Source organism: Trichomycterus rosablanca, chromosome 9 (genome assembly GCF_030014385.1).
Source record: "Trichomycterus rosablanca isolate fTriRos1 chromosome 9, fTriRos1.hap1, whole genome shotgun sequence".
Lineage (NCBI taxonomy): Eukaryota > Metazoa > Chordata > Actinopteri > Siluriformes > Trichomycteridae > Trichomycterus > Trichomycterus rosablanca.
In genome coordinates this window covers 40,804,802-40,826,628 of record NC_085996.1, presented here as the reverse complement: position 1 = coordinate 40,826,628, position 21,827 = coordinate 40,804,802, and the positions used below count along the sequence as shown (strand labels likewise).

Sequence of the window (21,827 nt, the reverse complement as noted above, 5' to 3'; positions counted from 1 at the left end):
TTTTGCCCATTCTGCAAATTCAGTGCGCCGATCTGGGTCATCCTCATTGAGATGCTGCAGCAGCTGGAGTTTGTAAGGGTGCCATTTGTGAGTGGCTAATATCCGCCGAAGGGATGTTCGACTGATGCCACTCTCCAGTGACATGCGGCGAGTGCTACGCTGTGGGCTCTTGCTGAATGAAGCTAGGACAGCCACTGCGTCCACATTTTGGCAAATCCAACACTGAACCAGTTTCACGAAACTTGGCAAGCAGTTTGCTAACTGTAGCATGGGAGATGGGTGGTCTCGTAGGGTGTCTTGCATTGAAATGTGCTGCAATGACCCAGGTACTGCGTTCACCAGACATCAACACAATTTCTATCCGCTCCTCACGTGTTAACCTCTGCGACATGTCAATGGCTGTAAACAAAGAGAAGCTTGTAAATAACTCATGAAAGAATAAAGTTACGTTAAAACCAAGCACACCATTGTTTTTCTTGTGAAATTCTCAATAAGTTTGATGTGTCACATGTGTCACCTCTTCCCATTGAAAAAACTAAAGTTGGATCCAAAATGGCCGACTTCAAAATGGCCACAATGGTCACCACCCATCTTGAAAAGTTTTCCCCCTCCCATATACTAATGTGCCACAAACAGGAAGTTAATATCACCAACCATTCCCATTTTATTTAGGTGTATCCATATAAATGGCCCACCCTGTATATTATCTTTTAAAGAAAATTACAAATATAGTATATCATTTTAGAGAGCAGTGACATTAAGGACTTTACAATTCTATTTACACAATATATACAAGTAAACTATTTGCAAACTTGCTCAACACTACATACAGTATCAGGATGAGCCAATTCTCTCAGCCTCAATCTCAAGCACACAAACGTCTAGCTAAAAGTTCATTTTACATTTACATTTTTACATTTACGGCATTTAGCAGACGCTTTTGTCCAAAGCGACTTACATTATACAGTCTAAGCAATTCAGTGTTAAGGGCCTTGCTCAAGGGCCCAACAGTGGCAGTGGTGGGGTTTGAACCAGCAACCTTCTGCTTACTAGTACTGTACAGTACCTTAACCGCTAGGCTACAACTGCGCATTTTCAGGCACATTTAACTAACATTATTGTATTTACATTATTTTTGATAGAAAAACTCACATGAAGTCTCACTGAAGTCTCCATCATTGTAGTGATTCATGTGTAATGTAGTTTGTAGTAGACACTTTCATTAGTTGCATATTTATATAATATCCTGTGTAGCAGTGTTAGCTTATTGCCATGTTAGTGTTTGTTTGTAAAGTTCAGTTTTAAGTGTAGTTACAGTTTTTTACTGCAGTCAGCTTTCATTCACAGTGAATCATGAGAAGCAGAAAGAAACGGTGGCAGTGACACTCGTCAGTTTTATTTTTCAGCAGAAAAGAAGAAAAGTAAGTTGAGTAGGAAAATGAGTACTAGTCAGATGATAGAAGTAAACAGTAGTACAGAGTAGAAGTCAGTGTTTGTTCACATAAATAATTGTCAGTCAGATCAGAAATGCTCGATACTCCATTCCTCAACATATTTACTGATGATATTTCTTTCAGGTTCACTCTGGTGCATTCAGAGAAGAGACGAAGCGAGAAAGAGGACGAGGATTCTGACAGGGCAGTGAGAGCCGCTAACAAAAGCTAATAATAAAGATGAGAACATAAAGGTTCATAAAGGTGATCCAATAATTACGAGCTCTGAGAGCAATGAAACACCAGCATTTATTATACAGAATTATTTATTACACTATTGTGTGACATCCTTTCACAATCAGTCATTCCCCTCCACCCAAGTAAACATTCATAAACTGTTTCCAATAAAAAAGCTACACATAACAAGCAATAATCAAACATGATTAAAGCTTTCTTTTTAAATGTAATAACTTATTTTTCATCATTATTTTCACAAGATGAACATTATTACATTTTCCAAATGAATTTTTACACAATTAAATTGGATGATTCCAAATATTAAGCAAAAATAAGATCAGAAGCTGGAACAGTTTTTTCATCACACCACTTTAGTGCATCATGGAGTCTCAGTGACGTCCAAACATGAAACACGATGCTGTAAACACATGTAAACACTTTTGGTAAGACTTGGGTTTAAACTCCTCTTTATTCTTTGGATCAGGATGGTTTTATTAACCACTTTGTTTTGGTTTTTGATGCCTCAAACACTAACATTAAGCAGGCGGTAGTTTCTCCACAAGGGGGAGCCACTAACGCTGTAATAGATTTGTAAGGCTGCGCAGGATGAAGTAGCTGGATATAAAGATTCCTCTGCAGGTTCCAGATCTTTAGAACCGGATTGTACACAGCATGTTCTTCACCAAGTATCCAAGTTCACTGCTGCTCTATACATACAGGACTCGATCCTCCGACCCTCCCAAGGAGCAAAGCAGCCTCAAATGGAGAGGGTTCAAACATGATGACATTGTTTAAAGAGATTATTTGGGTCAAAACAGCCCCTTAAGGAGTTTTGGCAATACGAATGTCCTTACTTGTTATGCCAATAAAGCTTCATTTGAGCTGAGCTGAGTTGAGATGATAAAGGAACCCATCTGGAGTGTAGGTAAAAAGTTTTGGTTTGCTGTTTGTGTTCTGTGTTGAAGATCTTTCAGTGAGGATCCACTTATTGTACCACAGCACAAATATAACGTTGGGACTGTCGGAGGATGATGATGTTAAGGCTTTAATAAGAAACATCCCACATTTATGACATCAGCAGTGGCCCTGTGAGCAGGAGGAGTAAAGGCTGAGCAGGATGAAGCTGTCGAGCAGCAGGACGCAGTAGATGCAGCGTTGGGTCTGGAGACTCGGTGCTCGCTGGAGCTGAGTGAGAAGAACAGCCAGCAGCAAAAAGAATGCACCCATATTTACCACCAGAAACAGACGGATATAGGACACAGAGACGGACGCTTCAGTCACACTTTCCTCTTCCAGGATCGGCACTTCATTAAACACACGACCTTTTACTAACCCAGCCTTTCTGTGCCTGTACCCATCACTGCTGTCCCCGAACCCTCTGGAGTCTTCATCATGCTCCTGCTTAAAAACCTTCTGCTTCTTCTCACGCTGCTTTATCTGAGAGAAGACATCATGCTGTCGGTCACCACGACTCACTTTCTTTTTTATCTTATCGTTTATCCTCTCCTTCACAGAGAACATCTTCTCCATGGCCACTGCTGCTTTTTTCTTTGTCTTCAGCTTCTTTTTCTTCTTCTCAGAGTTTCTCACTCGCTCTGTGATTCTGCTGAACCCCTCTGGATTAAGAATGCGCCCTTGGACCCGGCGCTTCATCTCCTGGAACAAGGGTTTAACCAGCTGGAGGTTCTGCTGCACTACATTCACATAGTCCGTCACCACCTCTAGGGGGCGCTCTTGCGTTGCAGCCTCACGCTCAAAGGCAATTTTGTGCTTTTTGTCCATCAGAACCATGGCAAACAGGGGCTTGCTGGGGTTCTCTGAGGTCAGGATGTGGACAGTGAAGGTGTGGTCTTGTGTGGTCAAATAAACATCGATTCTCTCCGAGTCGCCACGCAAGGAGAAACTACGAACCTCAACGTCTGGACCAAAAAAGATGTACGCAACACGAGTGTGTGGGAGGCGCAGAGGCGTGGTCACATTAACAAAGTTGGTGCCGTTGTAGGGGTACCCATGTGGGTATGCAAAGTATGAAGTGTCAGCAGTCCCGCTGAACCCTGAGTCGTCCCTCCACAGCATGGTGTACACGTCCTGTCTGTTCTGGACAAAAGCTCCCTGGACGCCGTTGCTTGATGTCTGCTGGAAAGGAAAGTCTGTGTTGTGGAAGAAGGCGCTCATGTTGCGAACAGGACTTCCTGAATCCAGGTCCACATGGTCCAGGAGGAGCAGGAGGTCAGGCTGGAGCAGGACCAGGTTCCTCTGCAGGTTCCGTATTTTCAGCGCCGGGTTGTATGCCGCCCGTCCTTCACCACGTATAAACACGACACCGCTCCTCTCCAGAGCCGCCTCCACTCGCCCCTCACAGTCCGCTGCCGCTCCGTACTTGTACTTCGACCACTTAGAATCGCAGGACTCGGTCACCTGACCCTCCCAGGGGGCAAAGCAGTCCCGGGACAGAGAGGGTGCAAACATGAGGGCATTGTTGAGGAGGGTATATTTGGGTCCGTACAGTCCCTCAGTAATGAAGGGAAACCCCCCCGGGGCAAATGTGAAGGAGTTCTGGTCAGGGTGCTCGTGTCCAGCATTGAAGTTCTTCCAGCCACGAATCCACTCGCCGTATCGCCTCTGGTGCACAATGTCAAAGATGGCACGCCCACCCAGTTTCCCCGACTTAAACGACAGAAATGAGTGGTTCCTCCCCGCAGGCAGAGCACCTCCCCATGTCACCACTCCCCAATCATCAAAATAGTGCAGCTGTGGGGTCCCAAAATCTGGAGGTGGTGTTGGTTTAAGGCCCGCATCATACCTGCAGAGTGAGACACAGAGAAGGTCAACAGGAACACTACAGCGCCGTTTTTATTTACAGTCCATCCTGGAAAAGTATCTAGGGTTAGGGTTAGTAACCTTAAAGCTAAAAACTTTATTCCAAAATAAGACGTTTCTATAAATGACAGACAGTTGATGTGGGGTGTTGAGGGGCCAAATCCTATAAAAGTAATTCATAAGGAATCTCAAAACAGACGTGTCAAGTGAACCACACCACTAAAGTATCTTCACTAATCTACAAACAAACCATTAAACTGCCTACAGAGAACCTCAGTAGTGCTGCTACTTTTCTGCAAAAATCACATCAAAAGCACAACATGCTAATTTATAGCATTTGGCAAACAATTTTATGCAAAATGACTTACAACTGTAACTGGATACAACACAAGTAACTGAAGGTTAGGGGCCTCGCTCAAGGGCCCAACAGTGACACATACTGCTTTCACAAAAAAATTATATAATACAAAGTAAGTGTGTGTGTGTGTACCAGATATACTCGGTGTGTAGTGTACAGTGTAAGTGTGTGTGTGTACCAGATATACTCGGTGTGTAGTGTACAGTGTAAGTGTGTGTGTGTACCAGATATACTCGGTGTGTAGTGTACAGTGTAAGTGTGTGTGTGTACCAGATATACTCGGTGTGTAGTGTACAGTGTAAGTGTGTGTGTGTACCAGATGTGTGTGTGTACCAGATATACTCGGTGTGTAGTATACAGTGTAAGTGTGTGTGTGTACCAGATGTACTTGGTGTGTAGTGTACAGTGTAAGTGTGTGTGTGTACCAGATGTGTGTGTGTACCAGATATACTCGGTGTGTAGTATACAGTGCAAGTGTGTGTGTGTACCAGATATACTTGGTGTGTAGTATACAGTGTAAGTGTGTGTGTGTGTACCAGATATACTCGGTGTGTAGTGTACAGTGTAAGTGTGTGTGTGTACCAGATATACTTGGTGTGTAGTATACAGTGTAAGTGTGTGTGTGTGTACCAGATATACTCGGTGTGTAGTGTACAGTGTAAGTGTGTGTGTGTACCAGATGTGTGTGTGTAATAATAAATAATAATACATTTTATTTCATAGGCGCCTTTCTGACACCCAAGGACACCTTACAATCACCACAACAATAAAATACAAAGAAACAAACAAGCAGCAATTAAAACAGTTAAAACTATGACACAGCAAAAGCACCAATCAGGTGTTATAGGCTGTCCTAAACAGGTGAGTCTTAAGTGAGGATTTGAACTGTTGGAGAGAGCTTATGTTCCGTAATTCAGATGGCAGAGAATTCCAAACTCGGGGAGCAGAGCGACTAAAAGCTCTGCTCCCCATGGTGGTGAGACGGGCAGAGGGTACAGTAAAGTGAATAGAGGAGGAAGATCTGAGAGAACGAGAGGGAGTAGCAACAGTGAGAAGATTAGAGAGATAAGTTGGAGCGAGATTATGGATGGCCTTGAAAGTGAGAAGAAGGATTTTGTAATCGATGCGGAACTTGACCGGGAGCCAGTGGAGCTGTGACAGAACAGGAGTGATATGGTGGAAAGAAGGGGTTCTAGTGATAATACGGGCAGCTGAGTTTTGGACCAGTTGAAGCTTATGGAGAGATTTGTGTGGAAGACCGAAAAGGAGAGAATTACAATAGTCTAGACGGGAAGTGACAAGGCTATGAACAAGAATGGCAGTGGTATGTGGAGTAAGAGATGGGCGAAGACGACTGATATTACGTAGGTGGAAATAAGCAGACCGGGTAATGTTATTGATATGGGCTTGGAATGATAGAGTAGTGTCGAGGATGACACCCAAACTCTTTACCAGAGTTGAGGGGATAACAGAAAAATTGTCAATGTCAATAGACAGACTGTTGGTTTTGGATAATGTTGTTTTAGTACCAACGAGGAGAACCTCAGTTTTATCACTGTTTAATTTTAGGAGATTTGCCGAAAACCAGGATTTTATTTCTGTTAAACAATCAGTAAGGGAGGTGGGTGGGATGTTGAGAGTGGGTTTGCAGGAGAAATAGAGCTGGGTGTCATCCGCATAACAGTGGAAGCTAATGTGGTGTTTACGAAAGATGTGGCCAAGGGGAAGGAGGTAAATGATGAAAAGAAGGGGCCCCAAGACAGAGCCCTGGGGCACACCTGAAGCAACAGGAGAGGGCTGAGATGTAAATGTTTTAAGCTGAATAAACTGAGTGCGACAAGAGAGATATGATTTGAACCAGCTTAGGGGAGTCTGAGTGATACCAATGGAAGAAAGTCTATTGAGGAGGGTGGTGTGACAGATGGTGTCAAATGCTGCACTTAGGTCTAGTAGGATAAGGATGGAGAGTGAACCGGAATCAGCTGCCATGAGGAGGTCATTGGTGACTTTTATCAGAGCAGTTTCTGTGCTATGGAGAGGGCGGAAACCAGACTGGAACTGTTCATACAGGTTGTTATAGGATAAGTAAGTATGTAGTTGAGATGCTACTATTTTTTCTAGAATTTTGGAAATGAAGGGTAGATTAGAAATTGGCCGTAGATTATTGAAATTAGTTGGATCTGCACCAGGTTTTTTCAGAATCGGAATTATTACTGCAGTTTTGAAAGAAGCAGGAACAGTTCCAGTGGAAAGAGAGGAATGGATAATGGAAGAAATGATAGGAACCAGTGAGGGAAGACAGGTTTTTACTAATACTGAGGGGATGGGGTCTAACTGACAAGTAGATGGCTTAAGCTTCCGGATGATGTCTGAGATTTCAGAGGTGGAAGGGAGATGAAAGAGAGAGAAAGAATGAGCGGGAGGAGAGAAATCAGAGGTAATCCTGGAAGTTGGTTGTAAACTAAGATGATGGTGAATTGTACTGATTTTTTCATTAAAGAATGACATTAGTGAGTTACAAAAGTCAACTGAATGCAGGTGAGATGGAAGAGAGTCCGGGGCTTGAGTAATACTTTTGTACAATGAAAATAGTGACTTAAAATTACCTTCGTTTGAATGGATTATGTCAGTGTAATAATTGGATTTACTTTGTGAAATACAATCCTTGTAGTGTAGCATATGATCTTTGTACATGTCTTTATGAACAGAAAGTCCAGTTTTCCTTTGGAGCCGCTCAAGTTGCCGTCCTTTAGCCTTCATGAGCCGGAGTTCGGGCGTAAACCAGGGGGCTGGATGGGAGAATGAAACGGACTTAATTTTTAGTGGAGCCAGGGAGTCGAGTACAGAATGAAGCCCAGTATTGTAGTGTGATACCAGGTCATCAAGGGTGGTTAGATTATGATTGTCCATTGTGGAGTTAATACTGGAAGAGAGAGAATCCAAATTAATGTCCTTAATATTGCGGAAAGAAATGAGACGGGGGAATTTATTGATAGACAGAGAGAGACAGACATTAAATGAAAGGAATAAATGGTCAGATATGGGGAGTTCATCAGCGGTACTGTCTAGAGGAGATAACCCTGAACAGCAAATTAAATCCAGGATGTGACCCTTGCTGTGAGTGGGAAAGTTGATATACTGCTGAAGTCCAAAACCCTCAATACAACTTATGAAATCTTTGGTAAGAGGGTTATTAATATTGTCCATATGAATATTAAAATCACAGTGTAGTGTACAGTGTAAGTGTGTGTGTGTACCAGATATACTCGGTGTGTAGTGTACAGTGTAAGTGTGTGTGTGTACCAGATATACTTGGTGTGTAGTGTACAGTGTAAGTGTGTGTGTGTACCTGATGTACTTGGTGTGTAGTGTACAGTGTAAGTGTGTGTGTGTACCAGATGTGTGTGTGTACCAGATATACTCGGTGTGTAGTATACAGTGTAAGTGTGTGTGTGTACCAGATATACTCGGTGTGTAGTATACAGTGTAAGTGTGTGTGTGTACCAGATATACTCGGTGTGTAGTATACAGTGTAAGTGTGTGTGTGTACCAGATATACTCGGTGTGTAGTATACAGTGTAAGTGTGTGTGTGTACCAGATATACTTGGTGTGTAGTATACAGTGTAAGTGTGTGTGTGTACCAGATATACTCGGTGTGTAGTGTACAGTGTAAGTGTGTGTGTGTACCAGATATACTTGGTGTGTAGTGTACAGTGTAAGTGTGTGTGTGTACCAGATATACTTGGTGTGTAGTGTACAGTGTAAGTGTGTGTGTGTACCAGATGTACTTGGTGTGTAGTGTACAGTGTAAGTGTGTGTGTGTACCAGATGTGTGTGTGTACCAGATATACTCGGTGTGTAGTATACAGTGTAAGTGTGTGTGTGTACCAGATATACTTGGTGTGTAGTGTACAGTGTAAGTGTGTGTGTGTACCAGGTGTGTGTGTGTACCAGATATACTCGGTGTGTAGTATACAGTGTAAGTGTGTGTGTGTACCAGATATACTCGGTGTGTAGTATACAGTGTAAGTGTGTGTGTGTACCAGATATACTCGGTGTGTAGTGTACAGTGTAAGTGTGTGTGTGTACCAGATATACTTGGTGTGTAGTGTACAGTGTAAGTGTGTGTGTGTACCAGATGTACTTGGTGTGTAGTGTACAGTGTAAGTGTGTGTGTGTACCAGATGTGTGTGTGTACCAGATATACTCGGTGTGTAGTATACAGTGTAAGTGTGTGTGTGTACCAGATATACACGGTGTGTAGTGTACAGTGTAAGTGTGTGTGTGTACCAGATATACTCGGTGTGTAGTGTACAGTGTAAGTGTGTGTGTGTACCAGATATACTCGGTGTGTAGTATACAGTGTAAGTGTGTGTGTGTACCAGATATACTCGGTGTGTAGTGTACAGTGTAAGTGTGTGTGTGTGTGTGTACCAGATATACTCGGTGTGTAGTATACAGTGTAAGTGTGTGTGTGTACCAGATATACTCGGTGTGTAGTGTACAGTGTAAGTGTGTGTGTGTGTACCAGATATACTCGGTGTGTAGTGTACAGTGTAAGTGTGTGTGTGTACCAGATATACTCGGTGTGTAGTATACAGTGTAAATGTGTGTGTGTACCAGATATACTCGGTGTGTAGTATACAGTGTAAGTGTGTGTGTGTGTACCAGATATACTCGGTGTGTAGTGTACAGTGTAAGTGTGTGTGTGTACCAGATATACTCGGTGTGTAGTATACAGTGTAAATGTGTGTGTGTACCAGATATACTCGGTGTGTAGTGTACAGTGTAAGTGTGTGTGTGTACCAGATATACTTGGTGTGTAGTATACAGTGTAAGTGTGTGTGTGTGTACCAGATATACTCGGTGTGTAGTGTACAGTGTAAGTGTGTGTGTGTACCAGATGTGTGTGTGTAATAATAAATAATAATACATTTTATTTCATAGGCGCCTTTCTGACACCCAAGGACACCTTACAATCACCACAACAATAAAATACAAAGAAACAAACAAGCAGCAATTAAAACAGTTAAAACTATGACACAGCAAAAGCACCAATCAGGTGTTATAGGCTGTCCTAAACAGGTGAGTCTTAAGTGAGGATTTGAACTGTTGGAGAGAGCTTATGTTCCGTAATTCAGATGGCAGAGAATTCCAAACTCGGGGAGCAGAGCGACTAAAAGCTCTGCTCCCCATGGTGGTGAGACGGGCAGAGGGTACAGTAAAGTGAATAGAGGAGGAAGATCTGAGAGAACGAGAGGGAGTAGCAACAGTGAGAAGATTAGAGAGATAAGTTGGAGCGAGATTATGGATGGCCTTGAAAGTGAGAAGAAGGATTTTGTAATCGATGCGGAACTTGACCGGGAGCCAGTGGAGCTGTGACAGAACAGGAGTGATATGGTGGAAAGAAGGGGTTCTAGTGATAATACGGGCAGCTGAGTTTTGGACCAGTTGAAGCTTATGGAGAGATTTGTGTGGAAGACCGAAAAGGAGAGAATTACAATAGTCTAGACGGGAAGTGACAAGGCTATGAACAAGAATGGCAGTGGTATGTGGAGTAAGAGATGGGCGAAGACGACTGATATTACGTAGGTGGAAATAAGCAGACCGGGTAATGTTATTGATATGGGCTTGGAATGATAGAGTAGTGTCGAGGATGACACCCAAACTCTTTACCAGAGTTGAGGGGATAACAGAAAAATTGTCAATGTCAATAGACAGACTGTTGGTTTTGGATAATGTTGTTTTAGTACCAACGAGGAGAACCTCAGTTTTATCACTGTTTAATTTTAGGAGATTTGCCGAAAACCAGGATTTTATTTCTGTTAAACAATCAGTAAGGGAGGTGGGTGGGATGTTGAGAGTGGGTTTGCAGGAGAAATAGAGCTGGGTGTCATCCGCATAACAGTGGAAGCTAATGTGGTGTTTACGAAAGATGTGGCCAAGGGGAAGGAGGTAAATGATGAAAAGAAGGGGCCCCAAGACAGAGCCCTGGGGCACACCTGAAGCAACAGGAGAGGGCTGAGATGTAAATGTTTTAAGCTGAATAAACTGAGTGCGACAAGAGAGATATGATTTGAACCAGCTTAGGGGAGTCTGAGTGATACCAATGGAAGAAAGTCTATTGAGGAGGGTGGTGTGACAGATGGTGTCAAATGCTGCACTTAGGTCTAGTAGGATAAGGATGGAGAGTGAACCGGAATCAGCTGCCATGAGGAGGTCATTGGTGACTTTTATCAGAGCAGTTTCTGTGCTATGGAGAGGGCGGAAACCAGACTGGAACTGTTCATACAGGTTGTTATAGGATAAGTAAGTATGTAGTTGAGATGCTACTATTTTTTCTAGAATTTTGGAAATGAAGGGTAGATTAGAAATTGGCCGTAGATTATTGAAATTAGTTGGATCTGCACCAGGTTTTTTCAGAATCGGAATTATTACTGCAGTTTTGAAAGAAGCAGGAACAGTTCCAGTGGAAAGAGAGGAATGGATAATGGAAGAAATGATAGGAACCAGTGAGGGAAGACAGGTTTTTACTAATACTGAGGGGATGGGGTCTAACTGACAAGTAGATGGCTTAAGCTTCCGGATGATGTCTGAGATTTCAGAGGTGGAAGGGAGATGAAAGAGAGAGAAAGAATGAGCGGGAGGAGAGAAATCAGAGGTAATCCTGGAAGTTGGTTGTAAACTAAGATGATGGTGAATTGTACTGATTTTTTCATTAAAGAATGACATTAGTGAGTTACAAAAGTCAACTGAATGCAGGTGAGATGGAAGAGAGTCCGGGGCTTGAGTAATACTTTTGTACAATGAAAATAGTGACTTAAAATTACCTTCGTTTGAATGGATTATGTCAGTGTAATAATTGGATTTACTTTGTGAAATACAATCCTTGTAGTGTAGCATATGATCTTTGTACATGTCTTTATGAACAGAAAGTCCAGTTTTCCTTTGGAGCCGCTCAAGTTGCCGTCCTTTAGCCTTCATGAGCCGGAGTTCGGGCGTAAACCAGGGGGCTGGATGGGAGAATGAAACGGACTTAATTTTTAGTGGAGCCAGGGAGTCGAGTACAGAATGAAGCCCAGTATTGTAGTGTGATACCAGGTCATCAAGGGTGGTTAGATTATGATTGTCCATTGTGGAGTTAATACTGGAAGAGAGAGAATCCAAATTAATGTCCTTAATATTGCGGAAAGAAATGAGACGGGGGAATTTATTGATAGACAGAGAGAGACAGACATTAAATGAAAGGAATAAATGGTCAGATATGGGGAGTTCATCAGCGGTACTGTCTAGAGGAGATAACCCTGAACAGCAAATTAAATCCAGGATGTGACCCTTGCTGTGAGTGGGAAAGTTGATATACTGCTGAAGTCCAAAACCCTCAATACAACTTATGAAATCTTTGGTAAGAGGGTTATTAATATTGTCCATATGAATATTAAAATCACAGTGTAGTGTACAGTGTAAGTGTGTGTGTGTACCAGATATACTCGGTGTGTAGTGTACAGTGTAAGTGTGTGTGTGTACCAGATATACTTGGTGTGTAGTGTACAGTGTAAGTGTGTGTGTGTACCTGATGTACTTGGTGTGTAGTGTACAGTGTAAGTGTGTGTGTGTACCAGATGTGTGTGTGTACCAGATATACTCGGTGTGTAGTATACAGTGTAAGTGTGTGTGTGTACCAGATATACTCGGTGTGTAGTATACAGTGTAAGTGTGTGTGTGTACCAGATATACTCGGTGTGTAGTATACAGTGTAAGTGTGTGTGTGTACCAGATATACTCGGTGTGTAGTATACAGTGTAAGTGTGTGTGTGTACCAGATATACTTGGTGTGTAGTATACAGTGTAAGTGTGTGTGTGTACCAGATATACTCGGTGTGTAGTGTACAGTGTAAGTGTGTGTGTGTACCAGATATACTTGGTGTGTAGTGTACAGTGTAAGTGTGTGTGTGTACCAGATATACTTGGTGTGTAGTGTACAGTGTAAGTGTGTGTGTGTACCAGATGTACTTGGTGTGTAGTGTACAGTGTAAGTGTGTGTGTGTACCAGATGTGTGTGTGTACCAGATATACTCGGTGTGTAGTATACAGTGTAAGTGTGTGTGTGTACCAGATATACTTGGTGTGTAGTGTACAGTGTAAGTGTGTGTGTGTACCAGGTGTGTGTGTGTACCAGATATACTCGGTGTGTAGTATACAGTGTAAGTGTGTGTGTGTACCAGATATACTCGGTGTGTAGTATACAGTGTAAGTGTGTGTGTGTACCAGATATACTCGGTGTGTAGTGTACAGTGTAAGTGTGTGTGTGTACCAGATATACTTGGTGTGTAGTGTACAGTGTAAGTGTGTGTGTGTACCAGATGTACTTGGTGTGTAGTGTACAGTGTAAGTGTGTGTGTGTACCAGATGTGTGTGTGTACCAGATATACTCGGTGTGTAGTATACAGTGTAAGTGTGTGTGTGTACCAGATATACACGGTGTGTAGTGTACAGTGTAAGTGTGTGTGTGTACCAGATATACTCGGTGTGTAGTGTACAGTGTAAGTGTGTGTGTGTACCAGATATACTCGGTGTGTAGTATACAGTGTAAGTGTGTGTGTGTACCAGATATACTCGGTGTGTAGTGTACAGTGTAAGTGTGTGTGTGTGTGTGTACCAGATATACTCGGTGTGTAGTATACAGTGTAAGTGTGTGTGTGTACCAGATATACTCGGTGTGTAGTGTACAGTGTAAGTGTGTGTGTGTGTACCAGATATACTCGGTGTGTAGTGTACAGTGTAAGTGTGTGTGTGTACCAGATATACTCGGTGTGTAGTATACAGTGTAAATGTGTGTGTGTACCAGATATACTCGGTGTGTAGTATACAGTGTAAGTGTGTGTGTGTACCAGATATACTCGGTGTGTAGTGTACAGTGTAAGTGTGTGTGTGTACCAGATATACTCGGTGTGTAGTGTACAGTGTAAGTGTGTGTGTGTACCAGATATACTCGGTGTGTAGTGTACAGTGTAAGTGTGTGTGTGTACCAGATATACTCGGTGTGTAGTGTACAGTGTAAGTGTGTGTGTGTACCAGATATACTCGGTGTGTAGTGTACAGTGTAAGTGTGTGTGTGTACCAGATATACTCGGTGTGTAGTGTACAGTGTAAGTGTGTGTGTGTACCAGATATACTAGGTGTGTAGTGTACAGTGTAAGTGTGTGTGTGTACCAGATATACTCGGTGTGTAGTGTACAGTGTAAGTGTGTGTGTGTGTACCAGATATACTCGGTGTGTAGTGTACAGTGTAAGTGTGTGTGTGTACCAGATATACTCGGTGTGTAGTGTACAGTGTAAGTGTGTGTGTGTACCAGATATACTCGGTGTGTAGTGTACAGTGTAAGTGTGTGTGTGTGTGTGTACCAGATATACTCGGTGTGTAGTGTACAGTGTAAGTGTGTGTGTGTACCAGATATACTCGGTGTGTAGTGTACAGTGTAAGTGTGTGTGTGTACCAGATATACTTGGTGTGTAGTGTACAGTGTAAGTGTGTGTGTGTACCAGATATACTCGGTGTGTAGTGTACAGTGTAAGTGTGTGTGTGTACCAGATATACTTGGTGTGTAGTATACAGTGTAAGTGTGTGTGTGTACCAGATATACTTGGTGTGTAGTGTACAGTGTAAGTGTGTGTGTGTACCAGATATACTCGGTGTGTAGTGTACAGTGTAAGTGTGTGTGTGTGTACCAGATATACTCGGTGTGTAGTGTACAGTGTAAGTGTGTGTGTGTACCAGATATACTTGGTGTGTAGTGTACAGTGTAAGTGTGTGTGTGTACCAGATATACTCGGTGTGTAGTGTACAGTGTAAGTGTGTGTACCAGATATACTCGGTGTGTAGTGTACAGTGTAAGTGTGTGTGTGTACCAGATATACTCGGTGTGTAGTGTACAGTGTAAGTGTGTGTGTGTACCAGATATACTCGGTGTGTAGTGTACAGTGTAAGTGTGTGTGTGTACCAGATATACTCGGTGTGTAGTGTACAGTGTAAGTGTGTGTGTGTACCAGATATACTCGGTGTGTAGTGTACAGTGTAAGTGTGTGTGTGTGTGTACCAGATATACTCGGTGTGTAGTGTACAGTGTAAGTGTGTGTGTGTACCAGATATACTCGGTGTGTAGTATACAGTGTAAGTGTGTGTGTGTACCAGATATACTCGGTGTGTAGTGTACAGTGTAAGTGTGTGTGTGTACCAGATATACTCGGTGTGTAGTGTACAGTGTAAGTGTGTGTGTGTACCAGATATACTCGGTGTGTAGTGTACAGTGTAAGTGTGTGTGTGTACCAGATATACTCGGTGTGTAGTGTACAGTGTAAGTGTGTGTGTGTACCAGATATACTAGGTGTGTAGTGTACAGTGTAAGTGTGTGTGTGTACCAGATATACTCGGTGTGTAGTGTACAGTGTAAGTGTGTGTGTGTACCAGATATACTCGGTGTGTAGTGTACAGTGTAAGTGTGTGTGTGTACCAGATATACTCGGTGTGTAGTGTACAGTGTAAGTGTGTGTGTGTACCAGATATACTCGGTGTGTAGTGTACAGTGTAAGTGTGTGTGTGTACCAGATATACTAGGTGTGTAGTGTACAGTGTAAGTGTGTGTGTGTACCAGATATACTCGGTGTGTAGTGTACTCCACTTCTGTCCCCGTGCCGGTTGTCCCGGTCCATCCTGAACGCGGTATCTTCGGATCTGTTCAGCCAGGAAGTTAGCATAGCCGTTCCTCATAATGTAGCGATCCAGGAACACCAGCTGACTTTCAGGTCCATAAAACCAGTTATAGTTTGAGTCTCCAATAGCAACACTTCTCTGGAAACCTGAACACACACACACACACACACACACACAAAGTACAACATTTATAAAGTTTGTTTCATTATTAACTATTTCAAAAACATACAGACTTATTAATATGGTGAGAAGTTCTATAATGTCATAAATTTGCCATGAGTTAGAAGTTGCTTCAACACAGGTGTCAGTGTCCACAGTCAAGCAAGCTTTGCAATACAGAAAAGTCGAGTCTGTGCCAGAAAACTCCAGTTCTGTCAAGTACAGAGATCAAGGATCCAACCAGAGGAATCAGAAGCAACTTCTGACAGAAGCAGTTCAGTCACAGAAAAAGAACACCGGCAAAACCTTTCCTGAAACTCTTTATGAGTGTATGTAAACTTTTGAGCTATATATGTGTGGTGTAGTTACCAGGGAGCAGCGTGCTGTAGAGGAAGTGGAAGTGTTTTTGGAACCAGGGGTGAGTGAAGTGAGAGATGTTGAAGTGTCTCTGTAGAAGATGGACGTACTGGAACAGGGAGCGAGTGCTGTAGGTTCCATACGCAACACCTTCATACAGAGAACCGTCAGCTACTGAACGCAGCACCACCAACGCCTTCTCCATGATCGACATGACCTGCTGAATGTATACATACGCTTCCTGTAAACATCCTACACACACACACACACACACACACATTCATAAGTTAATAATATACATACAACGACTGAATGAATGCTGAGGTAGAAAGTTCTAGTTTGAATTGTTTCTATGACCAGTCTGACTGCACTTATATGGACCAGCGGTCCCCTCGTCAAGGTCTGGAGAAACACCCACATTTTATTATGCATGTTGTACAGAAGTGTGTGTAAACTTTTGAGCTGCAGTGTAATTACAGTTACTACAAACGACTGAACAAGATGAATGATAAACATACAGAAGAAGTGTGTGTGTTAGTGTTACTGTATGTGTGTGTGTGTATGTGTGTGTGTGTGTGTGTGTGGCAGTTGTAGCCTAGTGGTTAAGGTACTGGACTAGTAACCGAAAGGTTGCCAGTTCAAGCCCCACCACTGCCAGGTTGCCACTGTTGGGCCCTTGAGCAAGGCCCTTGACCCTCAATTGCTCAGACTGTATACTGTCACAATACTGTAAGTCGCTTTGGATAAAAGCGTCTGCCAAATGCAGAAAATGTAAATGTGTGTGTGTTAGTGTTACTGTATGTGTGTGTGTGTTTGTGTGTGTGTTAGTGTATTGCTGTATGTGTGTTTGTGTATTAGTGCATTAATGTGTGAGTGCGTGTGTGTGTTTATTAGTGTTAGTTTTTGTGTATTAGCGCATTAGTGTGTGTGTGTGTGTGTGATAGGGCAGTGATAGCTCAGTGGTTAAGGTACTGGACTAGTAATCTAAAGGTTGCCCACCACCGCAAAGTTGCCACTGCTGGGCCCCTGAGCAAGGCCCTTAACCCTCAATTGCTCAAAATTGTGTTGTCATAACTGTAAGTCGCTTTGGATTAAAGCGTCTGCTAAATGCTGAAAATGTAAATGTAAATGATACAGGGCAAGCTGCAGCCCAGTGGTTAAGGTACAGGACTAGTAATCAGAAGAATGCTGGTTCAAGCCCCACTACTGCCAGGTTGCTGCTGTTGGGCCCTTAAGCAAGTCCCTTCAATTGCTCAGACTGTATACTGTAACTGTACTGTAATTCGCTTTTAATAAAGGTGTCTGCTAAATGCCGAAAATGTAAATGTGTGTGTGTGTGTTTGTGTATTAGTGTTCGTGTGTGTCTTAAAAGTTAGTGTGTGTGTGTGTATTAGTGCATTAGTGTGTGTGTGTGTTAGTGTGTGTATTAGTGTATTACTGTATGTGTGTTTGTTGATGCTACTAGTTTGTGTAACTAACCCTGGTTCATGAGCACGAGTGATGATGTCAGCAGGGCGACGCAGTTGGTTGGTTGGTGGTTGTGCAGGTACTGGAAGCTCCACCCCCTCTGAGAGGATTTCTCGTACATGTATAACGAGGCGTTTCCAATAACGTGCAGGTAACGTTCCTGTTCCTCCTCACTCAGGAACTCGTACAGGAAATCATACGCCGTCGCAAAGCCCACCAATGAGTGCGCCATCGGAACCTCGTCCCACGGAGCGTCCCTCACCAACCTGAGTTATACAGTTATAAAGCTATATATATATATATATATATATATATATATATATATACAGTATATATATATATATATATATATATATAAATATATACACACACACACATAATATACAGGCATCATTTACTCACTCCCTCACTCACACCCATGGGCAATTTTTAGAAGTTAATCCACCTTCTGGTATGTTATTGGGGGCTAAAAGTAAACACAGTATCTATAGAAAGCCACACAGACGGCAAGCAGAGCTCAGAACTGAACCCTGGATCCTGCAGCAACACTCCATGCAGCACCACCACCCTGCTGAAGCGTTCTTGATCAATCATTTGAACCTGCAGTAAGGGGGGGGGGTGGTGCTGTATGGTGCTCCATACAGGAAAAATCTGGCCACCTTGAGTGTGTGAACTGCAGATGAGTTCAATAATAAAGATTTACAGAGGTGAGAACATCTGCATGTGAATCATCATCTGTTCTCCAGCAGCTCTCAGGAATCTGATAATGTTTTATCACATTTAGATTTTAGTAACATTAAACTGAACATTTTATTTTATTTTTTATTGTTTTATTTATTTTAATGAGGTTTTTGTGCACTTGAGAACAGGTTCGAATCTCAGCGGTGCAGCCAGCCAGGCGCCTACACAGACATGACTGCATATATCTGAAGCCCTGTGATGGACTGGCACCCTGTCCAGGAAATCCCTGCCCAGTGCTCAGTTTCTGATCTACTGTGACCCTGACCAGGATAAAAAACAATAATGTTCAGGTTTTTAATGCTGAAAACTTTAGTAAGCTGTACAGCGACCTTGTGTTTCCTGAAAGGTGCTTATAAATAAAATTATTATTATTAGTATTATTATTATTAAACGTCTCAGTGCAGGAATATCGGTGGAGGTTCAGAGAGGCGCTGAGTCCCGGATCAGTCAGTAAGCAGATATAAAAACAGGAAGTAGATGATGATGATGATGATGATGATGATCAGGAGGATGAAGGATGTGTTATTTCTGTCTGAGGTTTCACACAATCTGCTGACTGAGGCTAAATGTGAAACAGGAAGTGTGTTGGTTTTGGCAGGAAATGCATCAGCGCTCAGATTTTTGTGATCTGTGGTTATTACTGATGCGGATCCAGGATTGGGCGGAGTCGGTGAGCTGGATCAGATTTAATCAGATAAATAAAGAGCACAGATGAGGATTATTTTAGTAAAAGTGCTGATGAGAGTTTAATAAAAGAGAAAAAACATTTGTGTTGGTCGTGACTGAAACTTCAGATCCGTCAGTCCACGATTATCTTTAAATTACATTCAAACCTAAAAGATTTTCACTTATATTCACTCAGATTCATGTTTTTAATTCAATTTCCTCTGAAATTAAAGCAAATAATTTTAAGTAAAATAGTTTTGATTTGCTCATTTATAGTTGAATGATTTTTAAATGGGGGTTTTGTAAAACTTTTGACCTCATTTAATTTGTACATTTTTACATTAAATTGTTGTGACGGCGGAAGCCTAGTGGGCGGAGCTTTGAGCTATCAACTGAAAGGTTGAGAGTTTGAATCCCAGCTCTGCCATGCAGCCACTGTTGGGCCCTTGAGCAAGGTCTCTAACCCTCTCTGCTCCAGGGGTGCCGTACAATTTCTGACCCAGCGCTCTGACCCCAGCTTCTAATCAAGCTGGGATACATGAAGAAAGAATTTAGTTGTACTTTTACGTCTGTATCTGTATATATGACAAATAAAGGCGTTTATTTTATTCTATTCTATTAATAGAACTCTACACTGGTGAATACAGAGAACTTAGTGGCAACAGTTTGGGGAAGGCCCTTTTCCTGTTCCAGCATGACTGTGCCCTCGTTTACAGAGCAAGTTCCAAAAGAAAATTAACCCCTGTGGCCCTGAACTCAACCCCACTAAACACCATTGAGATGAGGTCTCTTCCAACATCAGGGCCTGACCTCAAATAACTCTGTTTACTGAATGGGCTCAAAGTGCTACAGAAACACTCCAAAATCTTGTAAGAGCCTTTCCAAACACACACACACACACACACACACACACACACACACACACTGTACCAGCTAGGTTGTGATGCCATCCTCTCCATATACTGGCGTGCCATGCCGAGTGCCCCAGTGCGTTGTGGGTAAAGCAGGCAGAATAAAGCCAAAACACACAGATTGTTCCCGTAAATTTCGTTCCAACGGGCGCTGAACTCCTTGGGGTCGCTGGGGGGCAGAAACTGGCCGGGGCTGGACAGCATGGCCTCGCCAGCCTGCCGTATTTGCAGTGCCAGGTGGGCATGAGTGGTGAGTCCTGCCTTCCTCAGCTCCGGGACAGCCTCTCGTCCAAAATACAGCATGGGATGTCCTGAGAGACGCCCGCCGATAAAGGGCACTTCTCCTCCGGTCGCATCCCAATCCCTCCGCGCCAGCACACACACCGCACTTATGAAGAAGACGGTGGGGGCGCCACGTGTGTACGAGCTCATGGTGACATCAGAGTGATGTCAGAGTGATGTCTGAAAAAATTAGAGGACTTTGTTATTACACAAATACAAACTCCACCCACACATCACAGACTCCACCCACTAACAGTGTTTAAATAAAGTGTTTACATGTAAGTAAACACTTCATATGCGTTGCTTTACTCTATCAAACAGTGTGTGTGTGTGTGTTCTTGATTTTACACTCCACATTCCTCCATGACCTCCTAACGTCTACATTCCACACACACACACACACACACACACACACACACACACACACACAGAGCAACGTGGATGGAGCTGATTTATGTGTGGTGGATAAAGTAAAACAGATGAAAGGATCACTTATCATATCAGAGATTTCTGGACGATTCCGAGTGATTGTGGATAATCAGAACAATGAAGCTTTTAGTGTCTTATTAACAATCAGCTGAATTATAAACACAGTGAGAAAAACATCCCAAACTCTTTATCTAAACACACCCATCTGAATTTCTCTGCGCTGATCATAACGGCTGCACTGTAGAATCCAGTAAAAGCATTCTAACTGTAACTGCAGTCAGCTGTGACTGTAACTGATCTGTGTTGGTGCCTAAAATTATACTAAGCTGTTTATCACATTTACATTTACAGCATTTAGGAGACGCTTTTATCCAAAGCAACTTACAGTACTGTGACAGTATACAGTCTAAGCAATTGCAGGATAAGGGCCTTGCTCAAGGGGCCCGACAGTGGCAACCTGGCAGCAGTAGGGCTTGAACCAGTACCTTATCTACTAGGCTACAACTGCCCATAATGTGTATACTTTCCTTATTAAGTACTGGATCTATTCTCCTGACACCAGAGAGCAGCTTCTACAGTTCTGGTTTTATTACTGAGTACTAACCGACTTCACAGAAACACTGACTGATTGATTATAGAACAGCTAGAGAGCACAAATCCACCTTCTGCACTGCTATGTTCAGTTTTGGCAAAATCACACAACAAGGTAAAATATACATTTAATAACAAACTAACATTTTATTTCTGGACTTAGTTTTAACACTCCATAGTATAGTGCAGTATATAGTGTAATGCAGTAAATAATATAACGCAGTATATAATATAATGCAGAATTTATATAAAGTATCATTTTAATGTAGTGTGTATTGCTAAGTGCTAAGCTAAACTCTAAACACTAAGCACCCTGTCAGTATTAAAGTAAATAATTATAAAGTATAAAGAATTAAACCTCCTGTTCTGACTGTCCTGCTCTTACTGAGTAGAATTAATCCCAGCAGTGTTTAGTAAAGATTACAGAAGAGTTCGGGTGTTTACTGAAGTATTTACTGAGGTATTTATATAGATGTGAATGTTTGATACTCACTGTGGATCCGGTTTGAATCTCCAGCTGCTGAATCATTACTGATAAACACTCCAGATTTAATAAAACACTCACTTCCGCTCTCACTTCCGTTCAACATCAAACAGTTTAAAAAACACCGCGCAAACACACCAACAACCCAAACTTATAATCAACATCTGTACTGCACACACA

At 42.4% G+C, this 21,827-nt stretch overlaps 1 protein-coding gene across 2 annotated transcripts in view; it reads right to left on the bottom strand.

Moving 5' to 3' along the window:
• The window catches only part of dse (dermatan sulfate epimerase), a 26,685-nt gene extending 4,858 nt beyond the window's left edge, over positions 1–21,827 (bottom strand). The window contains exons 1-6 of one of the 2 annotated variants that reach the window (XM_063002453.1): positions 21,657–21,827; positions 19,881–20,323; positions 17,556–17,809; positions 16,089–16,328; positions 15,499–15,706; positions 1,729–4,473 (exon numbers count right to left, since the gene is read on the bottom strand). In XM_063002453.1, the coding sequence (XP_062858523.1) occupies positions 2,745–4,473; positions 15,499–15,706; positions 16,089–16,328; positions 17,556–17,809; positions 19,881–20,293 (2,844 nt within the window). In that variant the 5' untranslated portion in view covers positions 20,294–20,323; positions 21,657–21,827 and the 3' untranslated portion in view covers positions 1,729–2,744. Of the gene's footprint in view, positions 1–1,728; positions 4,474–15,498; positions 15,707–16,088; positions 16,329–17,555; positions 17,810–19,880; positions 20,324–21,656 lie in introns of those variants that run through there. The other variant, XM_063002454.1, reaches the window with a different exon arrangement.